Raw genomic sequence first — 25,700 nt, forward strand, 5'->3', positions numbered from 1 at the left:
GATGTCGGAGGAAATCAAGAATCTTGTCCATATTTGAACGGCTGCAACAGAAGATGGAATTGAACAGGCGTCCTCTGGATTGCAAGTACACTACGGTGTCCTGACCCATCACGCCGCTGTGGCAGCGTCCTGTGTCTGAAATCAATGTATGGATTGTAGATGTAAACAGGGTTGTATAATGTATGTCAATGTAAACAAGGGTGTATCATTTATGTGAGAATGGTTAAAAGCTTGATTTACATCATTGCAGTTCTTGAGCCGTATATTGAATTCATCATATCCAGTGACCGTTGCGGTTGCTCATCAGTCAATTACATGTTTCACAAACATATTCAGTGGAATGTAATGTAAACATTTTACAAGATTATATCCTTATTGATTTTATTCATCGCAAAAAAACAAAAATAAAACGTGCATTAAAGGCACTTTGATAATGGTTTCAGCAGCAGTTAATAAGTTGTCCGTTTAACAATAATTTCAAATGCAGTACAACCAAAAACAGTGTTGGGGCTTCTGGGTTGAATGACATAAGCTACGAATATGAGGTCAGAATGCTGGCAGACAAGTTGCTGGCTTTTGTGAAGCAAGACACACACACTCTCCTCCTCCGTATCGGTGACCACTTGCCTACCGCTCCGTGTCTCTGCAGGGGAACGGTTAAGTCCGGTGGGCGTAGCGTGCTTGGCACGGGCCCTGGTGCAAGGAATGAAATGCAATGTGGTGCTGCGTCCAATTTTGATCTTCGTAACCCGGCGCCGGGACTCCTCCAGGCCTGGCAGACCCTGGCACGGTTGCAACGTCCGCGTGCTCGATAGCCGCACCATCGGTTTGTCACGGCGCTCGTGGGCGTGGGTGCTCGAGGCTGGACCGGCCGCCTCCCTTTCGACTCGGCTCTGACGACACGCTCACCAGTAGGTGAGGAGGGTGAGCGTGCCCGGCGCTTCTGGGGAGGCTATCACCACGGCGGTTTCGCTCACCCACATGCGGTGGAGCAGCGACGGGTTCCTGTGCACCACGTTCAGCAGGCGGCCATTCTGTGAACCGAGACAAGCGGTACGTACGGTGATGATTCAGGTTCCGCCAACGTGCGCGATCCACCAAGCCTCGCCTCTCAAGCGCTGGTGAACGGGGCGCTTACCACCGTGTCTGGCTCAAATGCAAAGATCCTCAGTTCATCCGCAAAAGCGCTCACTGTGGGCACCCATGAAATATCGCCTCGAACGAGAGGGGTGGGAATGCAGTGTGGTGTCGCCTGGTTGTACGGGTGTTGTTATGGGTGTTAGTGCGAGGAAAGCGATGGGGTCCCCGTGTCCATTAGCCCCTCTTCGTAGCCCTGTGGCCTGACCCCTCCAGCCAGAGCAGTTGCACCGCCTGCACACTCGATAGGGCCCTGAGAAAGATTGTTTCAGGGCACTTTATGAATGTAAATTAGGAAATTATTATAATAAAAGTATTCATGATTGCGACACTACTGGAGACATGGGCATTACCATGCAATCATAATGATGATGATGATCAGGGCGTGCATTTACAGGTGTTTCTCTTTAACATGCCTCGGCAATTAAAAACGCCTGACGGCACATCCCGTCTCAACCATTCCAATCACCCTGTGCAGAGTAGCCGAGGGGACCCCGAGTGGCAGCTGTCCCAGTCTGGCACAGGTTGTACGCAGGTTGTACGCAGCACTGGTCTGTCAGGATGAATCTACTATTGTTTTTCCTGCCAATGAAGTAATTTGCGAGTAATGTATCAAAATGTCACGACCAACGTCGTGACCCATAACGCCCTGCACGAACGGCCCAGCCGTGGAATCTCGTGGGATCTTTAACGTCCACCATGTCCCCCCCTTCACTCGGCCGCGTCGCATCGAACACGTCGCATCGAACGCGCGCTGCTGTTTGCGGCATTCATGTTCCGCCCTTCGTTCGGTAAACCAGCGCTTTGTATCAGACTCTTGTTGAAGTGCAACAACAATTTTTTAATGTCCACTATGAAGCAGACATCGCATAGTATTTGACAGTTAATACGCACGCGCAGTACCAACCCAGGCGGCCGCTGAGCGCGAACCTCTTGCAGCAAGCGGCGAACGCGCGACCGCTCGGATCGTGTCACACGGTTCTCACCTTCACGTCCCAAACGACGATCTTCTTGCGGTTGCCGCCGCTGACGAGCCGGTCGCGGAGGAGGTGCAGGCACAGCACCACCCCCACGTGCTCGCGCAGAGTGAAGAGGCAGCGCCCTGCGCGCAGACGCGTCACGCGCCCAGTTGTCACGCTCGCGGTCGTCAGCACCAGCAATACCAGACAGCGGCAGTAACGCCGCCAGCGATACCGACAGCAGCGGCGACACCAGATATGCTAACAGCAGCAGCAACAAAAATAATACCAGAATAAACACATTCCTGTGGAGGGAGCTGGTAGGAACGTTGGGTTGCTCGGTCAATGGCCAGGGTCAACGGCGGCATGGTGTATTCCGCAAATATGCCCGACTGTGAGGGCGGGCACAAGCCGGCGTGAGTAGGTTAAACGTTGAGTTTTATAAGGGCACCACGGCGTGACCAGCCCCACCCTCCCCACCCAGCCCCACCCCTCCCACCCCCCACCCAGCCCCACCCTCCCCACCCACCCAGCCCCTCCCCACCCTCTCCACCCCCACCCAGCCCCTCCCCTCCCCACCCAGCCCCTCCCCACCCCACCCTCCCCTTCCCACCCAGCCCCTCCCTCCCCACCCAGCCCCTCCCTGCACGACGGACACAATAATCCCCTGTGGGCTGGTGTAACCAGGAGGTTCCTACCAGTATAATAATAATAATAGCAGCAGCGGCAATATCAGCCAGTGGCTCCCTATTCAATTTGTCTCATTGGTGTCATGCTATGAAACAAATGTACTGTGTTTCTGTTATGAACTCTCACGGCGAGCAGTGCACCACCCTGTGTTGGAGCACAACTCTGGTGTATGAGATAAGAAGGCTCCTTCTGAAGTCACTTTCATTGACCTCTTAATCCCTCTTTATCGTCACGTGCCAGTGAAGCCAACATTTTCAATTCTCATAGCTGGACCCAGCCGAAATTAAGTCCAACATCACGTATAACATGACGGATACTTTTTTTTATAATTCATCGCTGACCATGCTGACACTGTCAGCTCACCCCACGTGAGAGCCTCGTTTCGTTGTAGGCGGCTGCCAGGATTTAGACCCAGGAACCCAGCGGTGCCAGCTCGGTGCTCTGACGTGCCCGACTCACATGACTGCCTCCTGTCAGTGGGGTTCCCAATGGGTATGGCCACCTTCTGCTATAAAAAAAAATACCCTCGAAATAGCCAGAGTTGACATCTACCTGGCATATTTCTTTATGTTTCCAGACGTGGTTATCGTAACTTTGGCACGCCGAGTATACACGTTACGTGTCTGCCAACTATCTCATTCAGTTAACCCAGGGGTCGGCAACCGAAATATAAAAAAAACGAAATATTTCAAGAGACGCAAAGAATATGAATACCAGACGGTGGTCGTGCATAAATAACGTCACCAAGAAGTCCTTAAAGAGCCGCTCGCGGCGCTGGAGCCGCGGATTGCCGACGACCTCTGAGCTAACTCAAAAACACCTGGGTCTGCCGCGTGGCCTCCTGCCAGCCGGCCTTCGACATTTCACGTGGCCTCAAAGCCTGGGGGAGACGCTGTGGTGTTGTCACCACTACTTAAGTGGCGAACGGTGGCGGCGAGCGTTGGAAATGCGTCCGTGGATTTGCTGCAGGCAACAAGGTGGTGATGCCACACGCTATCGAGTCTCGCGCGGGCAAATCCCAGCACGTCCGTGTTCTCAGTGGCTCCACCTGAAAAAATAACTCCCCCGGTGGCGGCGCTACCCCCATTAAAACAAAAACCCAAATCCTGTTGAGGTGACAGAAGACAAACTGATAGTGGAGATGGAGACCAAAAAATGATGATAGAAATGAAGTGACTCGTTATGCTAATAAGATTTGTGTTTTAGAAGATGTGCATTTTAGATTATAATTTTTAAGTACTCTGGGTGCCCCTCGCACTACCTGAGGCCCTACGCCCAGCACCTCCCGTGCTCTCCATCCACATTGGTTATTGAAGAAGTTTCTCTGTGTGCCTATGTATGTGTCTCTCTCTATGTATCTCTGTGATATCTGTCCCTACTTATATGTCTGTCTATATGTCTCTGGTTCTGTGTTTTATCTCTCTCTCAAATTTAGCATTCTCAGGAAGAACGTAATCAACCAGGTAGGGTGTTGACTGTTATGTTATCCGACTCTCTAGTGTATTACATTACATTTCTAAGTATACTAGATTTGTGTTTCAATTTCATTTATACCTGATGATGATTGCTTGTGTTGCAATCGAAACGTCGTAAGCTAGTATTTAATGTATTATTTTCTCTTTATACGTGACTTTACCGAAAGAACCAAAGAGTATTGAAGAAGCATAATTAATTCAGCACACCGCCTAGCGATGTCTGCCAGAAAGACTGCTCTTGAGGTCCGTTGGCATTTTATTTCTTCATAAATGAGTTTAATTCCGTCGCTCCCTGTATTCCGTTTCTCCAAATAAGCACTGAGATTTGCAGTGGAATAGCGGTGTTCTCATGGAATAATAATAATAATAATGTACAGACCCATCGTCAATCCACTTTTGAATGAAAGCCTCTCCATGTCATGATGATTATGGGGGTTGTTGACCCATACTTCACTGCGTTGATCAGTGAGTAAAAAGGAGGCCCAGGACCATATCACTGATGTTCGCCTTTGGCCGGGTGTCAAACTCAGATCACCGATTTTATAACGCAGGACGCATAACCACAATGCCACCGCTCCACTCAAAATGTTTTAAGCAGCTCGATGCATGAAGTAGCTCGTGTAAAACACAAATTAATTGTTGTTGTTGCCTTATACAGCTGACCACTGGTACGAGGCTCAGTGAGCAAACTGTGATTGGCACAGCAGCATATGTGGCTCAAGTGCAATGGAGTGAGTGATTCTATAGTAGAATGTAATCGTACATGCCTAGACTTAAAAGTGTGTGTGCTCCAACCTCTTACAATACACTCCCACCTCTTCAAATACATCTGGCCAGTGTGGGAGAGTAGGCCAAAGTGCCCTCTAGCCTACAAGGAGGTCATCTCTGGAGCTCCCTCTAGTGGAGGCCCTTCTGCCAGCAGCGTCGTGAGCCAGACAATGCAGGGCTGCACCATTCACTTTTTTATTTTTATATTCTTGGTTCTTTCGGTAAAGTCACGTAGAAGTGAAATAATAAAATAATAAACGTCGTGAGAAATTTGTATCTTTTTTATTTTTATTATTTTATTATTTCCCTTCTACGTGACTTTACCGAAAGAACCAAGAATATGAATCCCTGTAGTCACGAAAGCTTTAAATAAAAATTAACGTTAAATTCTTACACGCCTATAATTGTGACAGTTCATTGAATCGTGAGAGGGATGAATCACGGACGACTGCTCGCTGCACGACGCCCGCCATCTCCTCCGTGCCGCGTTGGAAGCGCAAGGATGAGACGCTGCGCTGCCGACACTTTTGTGTACGTCGCCTTCACCGTGGCGCCTGTTTGATGTCGACCTGCAACCCCTACAGTCGTAGCGGCTGCTGATCACAACGAGGCAGCGACGCGGCCAAATGAAGAAAACGCAAAAGGTCACGGCAGGGAGGCCCCTCGGCCTTTTCCGTTTGACCGTCTTCGTGATGAAGGCTCGTCTGATGAGGTTTGACTGACACGCGTTAATTTGTTTGGCCCTTTTCATCCAGAGGCGTATGATGTGAAATAAAGCAGCCGGGTGACTTTTTTTCTTTCGAATGCAAACAGATGTTGTTGTTGTGGTTAACGCAATGTTATCACCGCCATCATCATCATAGCGTCGTTTTGCAAATGGATGAAGTGTTAAGGCAGAGTGGCGATATGGGCGGCTTTTGTTGCCGTGTGTGCAGGTACAGACCTTGAAAATTCCACACCCGGACGGAACTGTCGGCAGATCCGGAACAGATGACATTTTCATTGTAGGCGATGCAGTACTGTGAAAAACCAAGAGGCACACGTGACTTTGAAATTCTGATTAAAGTCCAGAAGCACGACCGTGAATTTTGCATGCCTGGCCACCAAACGAGCGGTCCTTTGAAATGGTAATGTCCTCATTTATTCCACCCAATGTTACTGTAAAGGCAAAGGCTCAGCCCTGCAAACACTTGTAAGAGGTGGGAGTGCCCACAATTTACCCCACCACACGCCGCCTGCCAATCGGCTGCTAGGCATGTAACGATGCAGTCGATAAATAAAATATTTTCATGCTCGCGTTACACGTACCTAAGTGTGTTCGTGTTCACACTTGATTAACCCAAAACGTACCCATTACATGCCTACCAGGCACCCAACAATAGATCGGGCTCAATCCTTGCACTCGCCATACATATGCATCAATTTGTTTGCTGTAGAACAAATGATGTTATGATTTATGCCGAATATATGGAAATGAATGTGGAAGAGTAGGTCGCAATAGGGTATAGAAGAGGCCCTCTAGAGCTCCCTCTAGTGGAGACCCTTCTTCCAGCAGTGGCGTGAGCTTACAGCTGCAGTGATATGATACTCCACAGGTCTCTCTTGCAGAGCGGCCTATGGCTGAGTGTTACTCAGCCGCGTTTCCAAATAGAACTGAACTGTTAATCAAATCGCCAGAGCAGGGTGTATGTGTGTGTGTGAATCAATACAAGACTGCTTCATGAACAAACAGCTTTGCATCCATGGCACACACCGCGGGAAGGAAAAGTCAGAGTCAAGGATGTTATGAATGGGCAAAGGGGACGGGAGAAGGAAGAGAGAAGAGAAAGAATGGGAAATGAGATGAAAGGGATGGGAAAAGAACAGAAAAAAACTGGAGCAAAAGGTCAGAAAATATGGGGACAGGGAGAGGCCGCACAAGGACATCTACGCTGCACGGTGCAGCGTCTCGATTTAAAGCTTTTGTGACTGCAGGGATTCATCTTCTTGGTTCTTTCGGTAAAGTCACGTAGAAGGGAAAAAAAACATAATAAAATAATTCTCACGACGTTTTGGCCACAACGCAAGCAGCCGTCTTCAGGTGGAGAACAGGTCTTCAGGTGGAGAACAGGTCTTCAGGTGGAGAACAGGTCTTCAGGTGGAGAACAGGTCTTCAGGTGGAGAACAGGTCTTCAGGTGGAGAACAGGTCTTCAAGTGGAGAACAGGTCTTCAGGTGGAGAACAGGTCTTCAGGTGGAGAACAGGTCTGTCGAGAAGGCAGACTCTGCCTTCTCGACAGACCTGTTCTCCACCTCGAGAAGGCAGACTCTGCCTTCTCGACAGACCTGTTCTCCACCTGAAGACGGCTGCTTGCGTTGTGGCCAAAACGTCGTGAGAATTATTTTATTATGTTTTATTTTTATTATTTTATTATTTTCCTTCTACGTGACTTTACCGAAAGAACCAAGAAGGTGCAGCGTCTGTTTTCACAGCGGGCGGTGAGGAGAGGGGACTGGATTGAGAGTGCGGATAGACACACACGTCAGTTTTGGATCAGAGACATGAGCTCATCGGTGCCACACCGACGCCGCCGCTCACCACCTCCTCCGTGTGGCCCGTGCACGTGGCCAGGCGCTCCCCACTCGCGGTGCTCCACACCACGACGAGGCCATCGCCCCCGCCGCTCACCACGCGCGCCACGTCGAACTGGCAGCAGTACACCGCTGCGGACAGGCGCAGCAGCCGCATTCTTTTGATAATGTTCAACACGGAGGCTTTCCCGACCAATGTTATCCGTAACAAAGGGTTTTTTTGGGTTAGATTGCGTAAATAGTCATATGTCCTTAAACCTGCCACTGCCCGACGCAGCCAAAAAAATTGCTTTTTATTATGGATGTTTTTATAATTTTTACTTAAAACTTTCGTGACTGCAGGAATTCATATTCAATTGTTCTTTTGGTAAAGTCACGTAGATAGAAAATAAAATAAAAATCATAAAAATATAAAAACCAAAAAACTCACGACGTTTCAATACTGTTTGGCCCCTATTCCCAGTCCCTGCATGTCTCAGGCGTGTTGGCCCTGGCTCAAGCGAGCCGGCTCAACGAAGCCACGCTCAACCTTGAGCCGGCTCTGAGCATGGTCCCCAGCCACTCAGGATTTCCGTGAGCTGAGAGTGAGCGGAGCCGTGGCTGAGCAGCCGCTCGCTCACACATCTCTGAAAGCAACCGGGCGGCTCAGGACTGAGCCAAGCCAGAGCTGAGCCATGAATGAGAATACGGCCCTGTTAGAGCCTACCTACAGGGTGCAGTTTTGCTCTCGATGAAGACGAAACCCTGTTGTGGGTTATTTATTTAAATGATTGTTCGTAATATTTCACTACATTTGGTATTTGCGCCATCCCCATAGCGCAAGGCCATCACGGAGGCGCTGCGCTTCACAGACGAGTTTAGTTTGAGAGCAGGGGGCGATGTTGTTTCGTGGTTTTACCCAATTCATTAATTTTCCGAGAACAATAGAACCCCTCATAACGACCGCCGCCTGTTAACGACTAATCTCTTAACGACGGGCCTCCCTAGAACACAATGTGTTCGCTTACCGACCATTCCCCTGTTAACGACGGGCTTAAGATGAGCATGCGACCGCCAATTTCGGCCAATCGGCGAGCTCCAAAGTGGTCTGATCAGGCCTCGGCCAATCAGCAACGTTCATTCGTGAGCATTGGGGCATTGTTTACATTTAGTGTCTGCAGCACTTTGAAGTTGAAACATCAACTCGCTTAACGACCAAATCACTTAACGAACAGTTTCGTTAAACCAGTTACCGTCGATAAGAGGGCTTCTACCGTATTTCATTTTTTGGCACTAGCCTACTCATGATATATCATGGTATCTGAGCAGACAAGGTGCAATTCATGATAAATACAGCCACAACATTGATGCCTCATCATGCTGTGTCAATCAAGGGGGTGTGTTGACCATATTTCACCATGTGGGTTGAAGAGGGTGCTCAGGAAGGGTTAAACTATCACTCGCCACTGATGTTCGCCATGGCCAGGAATTGAACTCGGGATAGCAGGTTCAAAGCACAATGCGTGAACCACTGCGCCACCACTTTCCCAATATAGCCATGACATATACACTGCACACGACGTGAGATGTGTCATCTGCAGCAGTGGCCACACTATTTAATTCTGTTATGACAGCTTTGGAAAAAGGAACTCATGTGGATCCTATTGACAATGTCTCACTGGAGTCATATACAGAGTGGTCTTGGTACCAAAGCCCAATGTTTAATATTTAACATCGCCCTGCTGTTATTTATTCATTTCTTTAGCATTTTTTCAAGTGGCAATTTTCTCCGACTCACATTATCAGGCTCAACGGAGGGGTTTCTGGCTCGGTGCCGTGCAAGATGACGTCAATGCTTTTTAACACCTGGGTTAGATGTGATCACATTCGGCCAAGAACTGCTACCCTGGGGATTGAATTTGAAATGCGCAGTTGGTGAGCCGAATTGTAATTGAGCTCAGAGGTATTATAAAACCCGGAATGTTGTTGTTCTTGTTGGGGTATTCTCTGGCGATTTAAATCAGCTACAACACAATGTGTGTGGGTCTATCCACTGCTGGATGAGGGCCTCCCCGCGCCGTATGGGTCGTGGTGATTAATACAACCATACTTCATAGTGCTGGTCAGGGCGAACTGGGGAACGTGGATATTCGTATGATCATATTGGCGGCACACCGGTGGTTCACGGTATAGATATTTTTTTAAACTAAATTTTCGCACTCAATCATTTATTTTCCCGCGATTTGCAACCCCGGTCAGAGCATCTTGAGGTGTGGTGGTGCGAGTCAAAATCAGTTCTCGTGATGTCGAAGCAGCCGGAAGACAAATCTTTACATGAGCGGCTGAACACGAAGAAGCTTCACAGTCTGTTGCCGTATAGCAGCACCCAGCCTGATGACGATTGGCTGGCTCCGTGTTCCGAAGGCAGATTTGATTCTTCGTGCCTTAAACTTGGTCGAACGGTTCCTCCATTCAAAGGACCCAAATCAACGGCCAATAATGACCCGTTTTTTGGCAAGTCACAGTAGACTGAATAAACCTTTGAATCGCGTCAAACTTGTCGACAGGGTCAATTAAAGACTGATAAACAGATGTGCTGATTCAAATTTATATTTATACTGTTTTATGAGGACCGGTGTGTTATGCTGCACCGTTGTACCACCAATACGTCCATGTATACGGGAACATTGAATTACAGTACAACAATGGATTTTGCTGCAAGGCCCTCTGTTGATGTTACATTGCAAAAGTCCCGCGGCAGAGCATGCCAACCTGGCGTGCATGGTGGTCACCCAGCCTCATAACATTCTGGCTGGCTTACGCAAGATGTAAATACATCATTACACGGATTACGAAAATGACTTGAGTCATATAAACCGACATGCCTTCACTTCCTCCGGAAAATGTTGCAAAGCACGGCTTTAATGATGGACATTAGCTATTTATCGAGAACTTAAATTGTTGAGTGTGTTATTTCAATAATATTTTGTCAATAAGTTAATAAATTGTATAGGATAAGCAACGATTAAAAATTATATTCAGAAAAAATGGGCGTTTCGATTACCGTGGAAACCATATCAAACGACGTATCGTAGTCGTGGATGTATTATTGTCCTTCCCCGGCACCTCCGATTAGCACGGTTGGCTACGTACGGTGTAAAAGAAGTCCAACATACACACGTATCGCGGCGAGCCTAGCAGGTACACACATTCCAGCATACCTTCGGAGTGACCCCTGAGGATGGCCTGGCACACTCCACGCTCCGTGTCCCACAGTCGCAGGCTGCAGTCCCAGGAGGCGCTGAGGGCCAGGAGTCCACACTGATGAAGGGCCTGCAAGTGACGGGGCAGTGGGCGAAGCTCAGAGTTGTTCAGCCCAAGCAGCGTCCTCCCACACATTTGACCTTTCTCGTATTGTTTTCACGTATGCTACTGCATTGGAAGCGTGACTCACGATGACACTACGCTCAATCATTTTCTATGGCCAATGGTATCAGGTTGAGTCTCTTTCTGAATTTTAAGTAGGCAACTAATTGACTCACTGCCAGATACATTTGTGCAATGCAGGGCCACGATTCGACGCGAGAAGCTATTTCGGTGTTTATCTACTCGTCTGTATTGTTTGTTGTTTGTCTTGCTTGCATATTTTTGCTCACTCCATTAGCCTACATGGAGCATTAAGATACAATTTACATCTAATTTTCATCAAACGATTGTTATGGTCGTGTTGACCTCATTGCAACAGGGTTACCCAGAATGCAATGTGCCAGAAATGTTTTATAATTTTAGTTTTCATACAAATAACTTCACAGGCAGTCCTCGACTTACGAATACCCGCACTTACAAAGCAGGTTCCATCATTTTTTTTTTACATTGACTTAAAACACGACCTCGCACTTGCAAACTGAACCATGGAACTATTTTGTTCAGCGGAGCGATCCTCCGCGAGACGTAATGAGTCTGCCTCGCACTGCGAGTGAGTGTTTGTGTGTGTGTGCGCGCACGCACGTGTGTGTGCGTGTGAAAGTGAGTGTGTGTGGAGCGGTTGTGTCGCGGTTAGCTCGCTGCGCTACGAAAGCGGGGACCCAAGTTCGATTCCCACTCACGGCCAACACCGGTGACGATTATCTGAACCGGAGTGGTGTTGGCCTATTGGCTTTCGAGGCCAGTATGGGATGGTATGAGATGGCCCCCACCTGTATCTCGTCTTCATGCCCACGCAGAATGTGCAAGCACCTGCCGCCTTTGACCGCCCACACGCGCACGGTCCTACACGCACACGTGCACACACATGCACGCTCTGTGTGTGTGTGTGGGCATTTTTTGTTAGTAGGGGAGCAGTAGTGTAACAGTGAGCGTGCTGCGCTACGAAACCTGGGGACCCGAGTTCGATTCCCGCTCATTGTCAACACCAGTGACGATTATCTGAACCGGTCCTGGGCTTCCCCTAGCTCGACTCAGCCTCAAATGAATACCTGGTGCGGTGTGTAAATATCTCCACTAGAAAGACAAAGGCGTGGTGCTGGCCACCCACCTCCTCGTGTGCCGTGCTGGCCTTCATAGGTGCTCGTGAACAGCCCTTGCCCCGACAGTCTGTTAAGCCTATACTGGGCATCTTTGTATTTGTGTACCATCATTAATGTACGTGTGTCATCACTAATGGTTATCGAGCGAGATGTATTGTCGATTCCCAGGGCCGTGGTGGCTTTGGGAAGGCATTCATCCAGCAGTGGATTAATTTTGGCTGACAATTATTTGAAGGAAAAATACAAAGACACCCCTTTGTAGCGATCACCAGACTCATTGGTTAAGTGAACAGCGGTGCAGAAGTTGCACGCAACATTATGAACCTGGCTCACATCAAGTGGTGACATTTTAACATCTGAGCCGACCCTGGGCATCATCCAGAGCGACACAGCCTTACATTAGTACCCAGTGTTTGTAAACATCGACACTGGGGAGACAAAGGTGGCTGGGCATGCACGGTCCTGACCGCACCACGCACTCATGTGCCGTGCCAGCTTATACATAGGTGGGTGCTAACAGCACTTGCCCCAATAGTCTGTGTAGGCTGCACCAGGATATTTGTCTTTTTTTATCCCATCATTAACCGAAGCCTTAATACAGCGAATGGCTAAAACCTTTTGTTGTTGTCGAGGTTGATTTGCAATTTCTACTCTCGCGTGGAAACAAAGCTTCCTTCAGTAATTCTTATTAAATATTAACGGAGGAATCAGTGCCGTAGCGTTCCCAGCCTCAGCCTACCGGCAAGATAACATCTGAAGGAATGGATACACTTTTAACTCTAGATCATCGACAACGATAACTCTACAATTACATTATGGAACCTCCTTTGCCAGTAGCAAGATATAGTAATAGGTTTTTACCCTTTTACCTGGCAACAAAACTGACACCTTTATACAAAAAACCCCTATTACTACGAACTCTCTACAACTTTGCGATGTTAGAAACGTCCCCCCCCCCCCCCATCACAGCGTCCGTCCATTCTCCCCGGTCTCCTCTGACACCACTCTGCCGCACCACCTTGCCAGCGGCCGCATCTTCACTCGCTCCGACCCAAAGTTCCCCGTCCTCCTCTCTCAGCGCGGAGCTTTGCAGGCACTTTCACGTCTCCTCCGAGGACCTCCGCAATCGGAAATACTGTCCCTCTTATGCACGAAAATATCCCACTGACACCCTAGTGCCCACCCTTACAACATTCATCGTTCAATAATTGTTTTAGACTCAGAGAGACTTCCTGAACATTCATGGTCAAGGAATCTCTCCTTAAGATCAAGATGTCATCTAAACTGCCCATCCTTTCCTCGTCAAAAAAAAACAAAGGCGGTCACCGCCAAGCATGCTTTAAGATGCGGTTCTGCGGCCGTCTGGAATGCTCTTCCTTCTGATATTAGGAAGCCACTGGAGCTGTGCACTTTTAAATCATCTAGATTGAAAACAAATTTCTTTAGATCTGCTTTTTGTGTTTAGTTTGTTGTCCTTCCCCCGCACCTCCGATGAGCGTGGTTGACTACGTTTGGTGCGAAAGAAATTAAACATACGTACGCACATACATTGCTGGTGCCTCTTTGTTCACCAGATAAACCCGTCCCGTTATCGTGGATCCCACAGTCTGCCCACCTGCCTTCACCCGGCCATGCCGTCAGTGGGCCCTGCTTGGGCAGGTTCCGGACACAGGGCGAGGAGTTCTCTGCGAGGCGGACCTCCACCCTTGGGGTCTTCGTGACAACCCACACTGCCGCTGTGGCACTGTACAAAAAACATTGTCGCGCATCGTCGTCGTCGATGATGATGATGACTGTCCACTGATTCGGTTCAGCGGAGGTCTACGGTGATTTCACGTAGCCGACGGGGACGCTATCGCATGGCTCGGCGATTTACGCACGCGCTGAATGAACCACGACTCGAACGAACGTTGCGAAGCTAACTGCATTTGGCGAAGTTTCACGGAATGTCCTTTCGTCATCGTAGCAGGCAGTTTTGACCCACCGAGCTGTACCGAGAGTGGCTCGGCCCGGCCCGGGATTTGTTTTCCAACAGCCGTGGAAACGCAACATCAGGCCATCGGCAGTGCCGGCACGGTGCTTTGCAAATAAGCGTTGCGTTCCCTTTTAAGCCAACCTTGCCACGTGCATCAAAGGCGAATGTTTCTTTTCGGACTTTGACAGCTAAAACTTTGATGTTCAAGCGCAATTGCACTCGTCTGCCGAGTCTATCGGAGTCCCTGAGCGGCAGGGCAGGAGATTTGCCAGGCGAGTGAGTTTCAGTATCTTCATGCTGCGATGTACTCACGCCACGCTTCAGACTTTTTGTATTGCACCTATTTTAGGATGCATCTATTAATAAACACGTGGCACATTGTCTGTTTTTTGCTAAAAGAAAACATGGTGTTTTGTTTTTTTGTAAAATGCGGTTACGCCGTGTGGCTCTCCGCTACGGTGTCGTGTTGTACACCGTGCTGCTCGCTCCACGCACTGAGGAGGCTGCCAAAATGTGGAGCGAAACGTTGGACACAATCTCGAATGACACGCGGTACGATCCCGAAAACACATCGGGGAGCTGTGAACAACGCTCGTGAGAGTGAAATGCCCTTTTAGGCCATTTAACTTTGGAACATATAATTTGGGTCTCTTTAGTGTGTAATTGCAGTGGCATCTCAGGAATGATGATTATTTTGAACGTCCTTTCCAATAGATTGTGTTTGTTTTGCAGTCTTTCCCAAAAGCCTACAGAGATATGGCCAATAGTTTTGCCTGTGCTGTGTGGTAAGTTTCATAGCAACTGGGTTACCGATAGTTTTGGAGTTGTTGTGAATATGAGATGGAACAGACGGATGGACAGAGAGACATATAAGCTCATGAGCATATAAGCAAGTAAGAAACACCGAGAAATTCATGCTTGAAGAGAAACATTTGAAATTGAGAACGTACGCAGGTAGGTGTATGCCATCATTCAAACGTAAGCAAAGTAAGGCGGGCTTGGGCAGGACACGGGGCCGGAAGAAACGAATCTGACGGTCAAGGATCATGACGGAGGGGCAGCAAGTGAATAGCGGAACCCGTGCACGTCCACCGGGGGAGACGGAGCGACTAAATCAGTTCGTGGGCAGGTGCTGGCTGGATTATTACATCGGAGGATTGTGAGAGATGGCGGCGACTTGGCGAGGCCTTCATCCAGAAGTGGATTGAACAAGGCTACTGCTGTTACTGCTGATGATGATATTGATCAGGCCATCAGTAGTGGTGAGATGTTAACTACCCTTCTCGGTATACAGGAGGATGTGGGTTCGACCCCACCCGGATGCCTGTATATATTAGGACTTGGCATGTTCTGCCCGTGGTCGCGTGGATTTTTCTCCGGGTCCTCCGGTATTTTCTCTCCACATTCAGAAACATGCGTTTAGAGTATTTGACTGCTACTATACATTTCCGCGTGATAAGCCACTTCGTTGAGCTATCATTTGTGGCCAGGTCGCTTCTGAAAAAGAGCCACATGGCTCAGTGGACCATAGATGCTAAAATAAAAAAAACATGGTTTTAGTTTACTGGTGCGCGTGCTTCACCTGTCCGCACTCGCGCTCAGAAGTCTCGCTCCGTCGTAGCAGAGGTGATCGACGGCAGCCGAGTGGCCCATGAGGGCGCGCGTGCACTCGCCCGTGGCTGCACTGAAGACGCGGATGAGGGAGTCGGAGCAGCCCGTGAGCACCACCCCGGCCTGCACACGTGACACGCACGCGTCACCGTACGTGCCACGCCGGGGGGCGTTGGGGACGCACGCCTGCCGTGTGATCGAGGATCCCACCGCCACCGAGAAGCAGTCACCTTCCTTACAACTGGAAAAAAAAAAGAATCTCCGAAAGCAACAAACGGTGGGACAACATCGTGTCTGGTAGGGCAACCCGGATTCGAAGACAATTTTTTTCAGGCGCGCCAGCTCAACGCTCTGGCGACCTCCGAACCACGTGGCCACGCATCTCTCTGTTCCCACTGTTCTTATTAGCGCAGAGAGTACCGTCAAATCTTATTTATCTGAGCTAATGGGAGGAAGCGGTGGGTGGGTAGGGTGGGTGGGAGTGGATGGCACAGATGACACCAGACCACAGACGATGCAAATGCACGCCTCGTGTGTATTTGACCGAGGGCGCAGCAGCGCTTACCCTGACCCGCACGGCGTTGACGGCGTCCGTGTGCCGGGCGAGCACGTGCGCGCACTCCGAGGTGGCCACGCGCCACACGCGCGCCGTGCCGTCCACGCTGCCGCTCACCAGCCACTCGCCTGCGGAGCGGCGGGCCACCAGGTACCCTCGTCGTCATCGTCATCATCGTCGTCATCGTCGTCGTCATCATCATCATCATCGTCGTCATCGTCGTCGTCGTCATCATCGTCGCCATCATCGTCGTCATCATCATCGTCATCATCGTTGTCGTCGTAATAATTGGAGGCGCACTTTTAAATCATCTAAATTTGAAACTCATTGCTTTAGAACTGCTGTTGGTGTTTAGTTTGTTGTCCTTCGCCGATTATCATGGTTGGCTATGTAAGGTGCGAAAGAAGTTCAAAACACATACATATATACATAGCAAGTACCGTGGTCGGCATCATCATCGTCGTCATCATAACCAAAGGCGCACAGGGGAAGGGGGGAATGGGCGATTGCCCCCCACTACCCCCCTTCCACCCCCCATCCAGCCCGCCCGCGAAAAATATATTTAGACAGCCGTCACATGTCATGCACATTTTTTTTTTCGAATAAAATTACTGATGAGTCTTGGCGTACATTTAATTTTAGATACACTTAATATTCAAGAAAGTGCTCTTAGTAGGACACCTAGTGTATTAAGGCAGCCGATGGCGCATGTGTGAGTGGTTTTGTCCATCGCTCCCGTCACTTAGATATCCGTGTGTTTTTTTTTTATACCAAACTGCATGAGTTTATTATTTTAGGCTGAGTTGACCTCGGGCAAAGCCAGGCCACAGTCAGATATCAATTGCCACTGGTGTTGGCCATTGCGAGACATTAATCGGATCACATTACAAACAGTCCCTGGGTCTCGGAAGACCCGATTTACGGAAATACGACCTTACGAAAAAGCTCCCATAAATCAAATGAATGCGTGGAAATGTTTGCGTTAGCTATGCAAGCGCAAGACGTGCAGCGCGGCGAGGTAGAGGATGAATACCGTGGAGCATTACGCCTCACTCTAGCTTCACTAGGATGAAGGTAAATGGAATTCATCTTGATTTTTGGAGGACAATTGTTCGGTTTCCGACATACGGAAAATTCGGGTAACGGATCGTTCTTGGGAACCTAACCCGTCCATAACCCGGGGACTGTCTGTATAGTCTGGGTTGGCCACCTGGGAAATGTGTGTGCGCACGGTACACAACATCCAGTATATCTCTCGTTATGGCTGTGGCTACGAGTTACGTGCCTCCCCCCAATCTATAAGCGCGACCAAGAAAATATCTGGTGAGAAATTAAGTGTGGAGAGTGCAGTTATAATCGCTTACGACTGCACACATTTTGTATTTCCGAAGCTCAGACCTGCAGCCAATAATAAAATGCGATTTGGATTGGCATAGTGGCTAATGCGACTGCATCTCAAGACATTTATAAATCCCTGGTGAGCAAATGAAATGTTCAATTTCATGCATACAATAATAATAATAAATAATAATCTTTCCATTTCTATAATTAGCCTCATACATGTTTTATTTGCAAAGTCAACTCAGAGTCAATTCCTGCTCCAATGAGCATTGAGGGACTGCTCATCTCCCATTTACAGCCCTGAGTCAGTGGGGGAAATTCCACATTCCTATGGCTGGGGGGGGGGGGGGAGCTTATTCAGAGAATAACCACTTGACTTCCTCACATTTTATATGAACTAAGAGTCCCCCAATCCCCAACCTGCACTATATTAGCTCGCAACCTTCTGATTGTGAGCTGCTCGCTCTACCGCTGAGCTAGCGAACCGGCTCCGCTCTATTTGCAGAGACCTCGCTCAATGTGCACTCGCACCCCAGGCTAGCAGCTGACAAACTCCCATCGTCATTCTCTCTCTCTCCCTTTATGTTTTATTAATTTGTGTGGAACCGAAATAACAGCCTCTGCCGAGTGAAAACTGCACTCCTCCCCCTGCAGAGATGACAGCCCCAGCGACCCTCACTGCAAGTTCACAAAGTGTACCCCAAAGAAAAATCATTGTGGGACCATTTTACAAAAGGGAGAAAAAAAACAAGGAAGAAAAATGATGTGTGCATGGATTTTATGATACGACCTAATGTGTGCTTGTCTTCGGATGCGTTTCGTTTTGTTTCGAGAACATACACCGGTTAATGACATTATTAAAACTGTTAATTAAAGTATGCATGTTGAACTTATTTTGCCCCGTACGTAGCCAAGCGTGCCCACGTGGCATTGGGCAGGACATGCCGCTATAAGTGACGATGGCAACATTGATCGTGATGGCCGGTGGTCAAGACTCACGTCGGGAGTGGAAACCAAAACTAGCTCTAATGTCACTTGTCACTGATCTTAGCCATGACCGAGACTCAAACTCTGGTCACATGGGTAACTGTGCCATGATATTTATTGTAATGTTTCATTTACATACATAGATTCATACAGTCCCGGTATTGAACCTATTTGTCCTTAAGCCACGTTAACTACCGTTCCCCCTCTGTGCGAACGTCGCAGCGCCGGAATCGGGGACCGTTCTGATATAGTTATGCACGCGGTGCTCTTAGTGCACCGTGATTTCTGTTATCCGGTCCGTTTGCTGATCCGCCTCGGGACTCAGGCTGACGCCTCACCGCCCGCTCACTCTCACAACTCACGCTTGCAATGCCTGAATTTAGCAGCTGCATCGCACCTATTCCCGCATGCGCCCTGGACAAATGAGCATCACCACAGCTCGGGTTGCCTCCCCTTCATGTACAAACCCCCCCCCACCCCCTAAAAACAACGACATATCATGGGCACAAGAATGATGTCTAACAATTGTGGAAGAGGGAAGAATTACATATCAATGGTATTGTCATGAGCAGTGTATTATTACACAACTGACAAACACCAGGAATTTTAATGACCTGGGAAAACGTAGACATTTCCCAGGACAGCTACACTCAAAAAGGGGATGATCCTGTGGAAACCAGGATAAGTGTCAACCTTATGCACAACGCAATCAATAAATAACGCTTGCACGCATGTCGTTTCCCCCTTCACTTTTCACGGATTTTTCCGCCAGGAATTTTATCTGTGCTTGTGCCGACAGATGGCGTGCCATTTGAATTTCATTATGGGGCCGTTAGGGTTGTGACGTTGCTATTTCCGTTCATCGTGATGACGCTTTGCTGAAGAGTTTATCAACTTGTTTTTATTATATTTAATTGATAAGTTGGCATCATGCCATGACTTTAAAACAATTCACCATTTGGCATGTGCATCGCCCTGTGTCAGAGAAAGCCCCCCTCAGAAGATGACCTGGAATTATTTCTAAAATAATCATCTCTGTGCACACTATAATAACATTAACTTATAACACACACAGTATCAGCTTGCTCTCGACGAGACAGCATGACTCAGAGGCACGAGGAGGAACCACAGATAAGCTGGAAGGCAGCCATGCTGTGGTCAGCCTGTGCCAATGATTTCCCAAGCTTTGTGGTCCTCCACTGTTATATATGAAGGTGTCATTGGCCAATTAATGAGTGTTTATATGTAGGTGAAAAACGGGGAACCCAGAGAAAACCAATGCGTGTGATGGGACAACACTCTATCCCACACAGGTTTTACAGGTGAGGTCCACATTTGCTGTGCTGCCTTTTCCTCGCGAGCCTCATCGACGCCCACGGGATGTGAATTTCAAAAAATGTGTGTGATCCGCCAACCCTCGCTGCCTCCACAGTGCTGGATTACAGGCCGCGTGCGTAGCCACCCGGTGAAATGAAACTAAAATATATCTACAAGCCAAAAAATATTGTATTTGACCAGGTAACGCCCACTGAGCTATTTAGTTATTTTTCAGAAGCAACTGTCCACAAATGATAGCTCAACCAAGTGGCTTATCATGTGGACATTTACTTCAGCCAAATACTCTAAACGCATGTTTCTAAAGGTGAGGGGAAAACCCGGAGGACCCGGAGAAAACCCACGTGACCACAGGGAGAACATGCAAACTCCAAATATACAGCAGGCGTCAAGGTTGGGATCGAACCGACGGCCTCCTGTATACCAGGCGAGGCAGGCAGACATGTGCCAGAATGAGGTGCGTATTGCGAGTGACTGCCTAGTCGGGGGACTGAAGGCAGCGGCGATTTTGAGACGAGTTCAAGGGTTTCGCGGGCAGCAGCGACCATCTCACCGTCGCAGTCGAGGCACGTGACGCGATCGCCGTGCCCTCGGAGTGCGCGCTCCACCGCGTACCGCCCGCTCGCCCAGTTGGCGCTCAGGTGAGCGGCGCGCGCGTGCACGCGCTTCCAGTGGCACGTGGGCACGAGCGAGCTTCTCCCCGTGTCGCGGATGCTGTGGTCTGTGTACGTGGGGCTGGTGCGGGCTGCAGTCATCACCACCACCACAACCAGGGATTCAATTCAACCGCGTCTGTCCGGAGTCGGCGATTCGGAAATGATTTCTGCACCCTTGCGCACCACGTCCAGTATACTACTCGCTACGGCTGATCATCGTCTGATTATTATCATCATCTGTTCATCATCCGTTCACAATTTTAAGATACATTTTCTCTGCATGTAAAACAATTGTTTTATTTAAGTCCATCATCATGTCTTCTGGAGTAATGTCACCACCGCAACCAGGGATTAATTTCACCCAGCTTTGTGCGGTTCAGTGACCCATAACATAATTTACATCTGGCGAACCACAGCCAGTATATATACCTCTCAATGTGGTTGTGACTACCAGTTAAGTAGCCTATTGGAGTCGCCAAATGACTGGGTGGGAAATTAAACCCTGACCACAACCATTGTCATGCATCATTAATCGTCAGTGTTGCCAGTGTCATTGTGACTGCCCTCTGTGGGTTTGTCAATACGCCCATCGTTGTCCTTTCCCCGCACCTCCGATAAGCATGGTTGGCTACGTACGGTGCGAAAGAAGTTCAACATAAATGCATCATATGTTTATCATTTTAAGATTCATTAAACAGATTTACATTTTCTTAGGTTTTTTTGGTAAAGTCACGTAGGTAAAAAAATAATAGAAATAAAATAATAATACATGAAAATACATTTATCTTATTTTTTACCTACGTGACTTTACCGAAAAAAACCTGAGAGTATGAATCCTTGCAGTCACGAAAGCTCGAATCTAGATTTGCATTTATCTCTGCACGTCAAAATAAAAAAAATACTTTAGTTCATCAGCCAATGTGCCTTTCGGACTAGGCTAGGATTGCTGACCAGATGCTATTTCAAGATACGGCCCTGTTCAACGCAAAAGCAATGTGCATGTACACATACAGCCCTTTGTCAATCCACTGCTGGATGAGGGTCTCCCCTGACCATGTGGGTCATACTTTAACCACGCTGGTTTGTGCCGGTTGGTTAAAGCAGGGAACGTTGGCACGGGGACATAGAATCACGGTGCAACAATATATTGCTGCCCCACGCTGCCCATAAAATCGCAAGCGTGTGATTACTCACTGTTGCGGACCATTACGGATAGTAAAATAAAAAAAAGTTGAAACCGTTTTTATTCCGTGGGCTCATGGAGGCTCTGGGTGTGTCTGTGTGCACCTGTAGCTGAGCAGTGGGAGCGTTGGGTCTCAACGAGGAGTTGATCCGTGCCAAGGTGGAGCCATCCCCGTGCCGCACACAGCCTCTTCCTGTGTGGAGCAGCACAGTAGTAACACGGACGTGGGAGTGCGGAAGTACCCTACAACACCGAATTCTGCTGGTGGAAATCCATCCAACGACTGTCCAGAATGAATCCTGTTTAGCTACCGAGATATGATGAGATCGAGTGCATTCCACCTGATTCAGCCGTAGGTAGACGGCACAGTAGGTGTTAATAATTCATCCATCCTGCCCTGCAGCATCACATTGGATGCCCATCGCATTCGAGATGCACGGTAAGATGGAGCATCCCAACCCAACCCAAACATCTATTTATTCTATGGGTCTTTTGGTAAAGCCACGTAGATAGAAAAATAATAAAAATATCACGACGTTTAGATCGCAACACAAGCAATCGTCTTCAGGTGAGATTGCTTGTGTTGCGATCGAAACGTCGTGATATTTTTATTATTATTTTTCTATCTACGTGGCTTTACCGAAAGACCCATAGAATATGTATTCATGCAGTCACGAAAGCTTTAAGTCAAGATCAAACATATATTATATAGAATTAACACGGGCAGGATGTAAATGTACAACATAGATTAACAGCAGGGTTGGGCGAGATCGCCGAGCAAATGGGCACACACTCGACACAGCTTATATGGCCCCTCCAATCGGCCAGAAAATGATTTAAGTTGAGTGTGTAGTGGCCCTATTCTCGATTTGGGTTCGAATAGGAGTGTCACTTGACATTGATTAAACTGACTTTTAAGTGGAGCAAGTTTATGGTCTCAGCCTAGTAACCAATGACTGCAGAAAAACGAATTGCCTTAAATTTGGCGTTTCATTTCATTTCAGCTGTGAGAATTCAACAATTTTGTTTGACTGCTGAGCAACAAACGTATCCTGCAGCCGGCTTTGTGGTAAATCCTCTCCCTGTGTGGACAAAAAGTCACTTGAAGGTTTCTCAGAGGTAGTTATATGACAACTGCTTCCGTGGGCGTTTCTCTAACAGACAGCACAAATGGAATCAAATTGGTCCAAAAATATCAGTACCATTTGGCGAAACTGCACAACTTAGTGGAAAATATAAAGTATTTGGGGAAAGTAGGTTGCTTCACAAACAGTGGATTGTCCACTACAGGGCTGGTTTCCACCTGTCGGAGCCTTCCCAGAATTTGTCCCTTTTTGGAGGTAGCTACTCTCCTGGATAATCTGTAAATGTCCCTGGGTCCTTAAAATTCTAGTTTTTTTTGTCAGTTGCATAATAACGGACCACTTCAAGACAATGCGTTTACATGTAATTATTCCCCCTCTTCCGGTTGTTTTGAGATACAGATCTGTATTCGTATGCCTGTGATGTGTCCCAGTATTTGTACCTCATGAACAGCCATTGGCCATGGATACTCGTTTGACCGCTTGGACATGGGGAACACATTCACTTTGAGCTTTGCCTGGTTGACCCAAGACATCTGGAGTTGTGGACCTGGCTGCATCTAAAAGTCTCGCTCTTTACCTGGGAAGGATGGGGAGGGAGTGTAGAACCCACCAGAGAACGTCGCTGTTGGCCCGCTCTCTCCACACGCGGCTGCAGAGGGCCACGTGGCACAGATCGGAGGGTCCAAGCAGCGCCAGGACCCGTTCGGCCAACTCGGCGGGCAGCAAGCGGACGGGGTCGACCAGGAGCAGCAGTCGGAGCGAAGCGAACGCCTCCCGCAGCTGCTGCGGCTATGTGGGGCAGAGACGCGTGGCCTCCGCATCACTGGATATGATCGTGATGATGACGGCGACGATGTAATAATGATGGTAGGATGATAGAGTGAAGGTGTATGGAGCAGTGGTTGTGCGATAGGGGTGACAGTCGTTCGCTAATCCACGTAGTTGTGTTTATTAGGATTTGAATTCGAGATGATTTGTTCGTACACCCCTTAGTTGCGTCAATTGATTATCTCGGGGCCCTCTTGAGCTACATAGGGCTCTGGGCTTTTGCTTGCTTCGCTTATAAGTTTAACATACACAGGCGTCAGGGTCGGAATCGAACCCACGACCTCCTGTATACCAGGCGAGGTAGTCAACATCTCGCCACTGTACACGTACACACACTAATTTATGTAGAACTGCTTTTTGTGTGTTTAGTTTGTTGTCCTTCCCCCACACCTCCGATTAGCGCGTGGTGGACAACGTTACGGTGCGAAAGAAGTTCAACAAACAACGACCGCCGCTCGACACTAAGTGGCGGTGACGTCACCACGGCGCTTGTGCCAGGCTAGGTGCACCACTTTAAGGCCACGTGGAGTGTCGGACGCCCGCTGGCAGGTCAGGGGGCAGACCCAGCAAGTGCCATGGGTCGACTGACTGAGATGACTGCTGGCCGATGCACCACCTGTGGCCCCCTATTACTGTGCAACACAAAAACAACAGTCCCCCCTACTACACACTGTAGGGGCAAGTGCTGTTAGATATACATACACACATACATACAGATATACATACACACACATACAGATATACATACACACACATACATACAGATATACATACACACAGACAGATATACATACACACACATACATACAGATATACATACACACACATACAGATTTACATACAGACATACATGCACATACATACAGAGATATACATACACACACACATTACATACAGATATACACACAAACAGATATACATACACACATACATACACACAGACAGATATACATACATACAGATATACATACATACACATACAGTACATACAGATACACACACAGACAGATATACATACATACATATAGACATACACACATACATACAGATATACATACACACATACAGATATACATACACACATACATACAGATATACATTCACACACAGACACAGATATAAACATAAAGATCACCCATATAGCCATAACAGACTGTAGGGGCAAGTGCTGTTAGCGAGCACCTATGAAGGCCGGCACGGCACACGAGGGGGTGGGTGGCCAGCACCACGCCCGACCGCCTTTGTCTCCCCAGTGGCGATGTTTACACACCGCACCAGGTACTCATTTGAGGCTGAGTCGACACACAAACACACAGACATACACACACAGACACGCAGACACACACACAGACACACACACACAAAGATAAAACAAAGATCCCCCGTATAGCCTTAACAGACTGTAGGGGCAAGTGCTGTTAGCGAGCACAGACACACACATACACAGACACACACATACACAGACACACACATACACAGACATACACAGACACACATACAGACATACACACACAGACATACATACACACAGACACACACACACAGACACCCCTAGGGCCTCTACCTCACCTGGCAGGTGAGGTAGAGGCGCGTGAGGGCGTCTCCCTGCCGCTTGGCAGGCAGCGAGGAGAAGAGCGCCACGATGTTGAGCAGCGTCTCGTCCACGCCACCCTGCAGCTGCTGCTGCTGCTCATGGGTCGTCATCTCTCCCTAGGCACAGGGCAGCGGGCACACCACCACCACCAACCACCAACAACCACCACCAACAACAACCACAACCACCACCACCTCCCGTGAGCGTCTCGATCCGTGTTGCCACGGCGACTCTGTGTGTGTGTGGAGCCCACGCGACGCGTCTCGTTCACCGCCTCGCACGAACAACGCTCGACTCATAAGTGGCGCACTTTTGCTCAAACGAGCACACGGTGTGGTCCAAAGGCGATGTACCCACAATGTAGGTTGTTTTGGTGGGAGGGAGGGGAGGGGGTAGATCGCATTAATATGAATGTGTCGTGAAACCTGCCACCACCCGACACTGT

The 25,700-nt window shown here is 48.5% G+C and overlaps 1 protein-coding gene across 1 annotated transcript; it reads right to left on the reverse strand.

Annotated features, from left to right (window-relative positions):
* On the reverse strand, positions 1–25,365 carry LOC144728731 (uncharacterized). The gene is made up of 12 exons (XM_078608338.1): positions 25,231–25,365; positions 23,444–23,622; positions 21,853–21,941; positions 20,463–20,654; positions 16,256–16,374; positions 15,662–15,813; positions 11,775–11,847; positions 10,800–10,911; positions 7,607–7,731; positions 5,973–6,048; positions 2,124–2,239; positions 1–1,034 (listed from the first exon to the last, which is right to left on the reverse strand). Exons 1-12 carry the CDS (start codon positions 25,363–25,365, stop codon positions 906–908), a joined length of 1,497 nt encoding a protein of 498 aa, XP_078464464.1. The 3' UTR covers positions 1–905.
* Positions 25,366–25,700: the final 335 nt, after the last annotated feature.

Source organism: Lampetra planeri, chromosome 30 (assembly GCF_965212315.1).
Source record: "Lampetra planeri chromosome 30, kcLamPlan1.2.h2, whole genome shotgun sequence".
NCBI classification, from domain to species: Eukaryota; Metazoa; Chordata; class Hyperoartia; order Petromyzontiformes; family Petromyzontidae; genus Lampetra; species Lampetra planeri.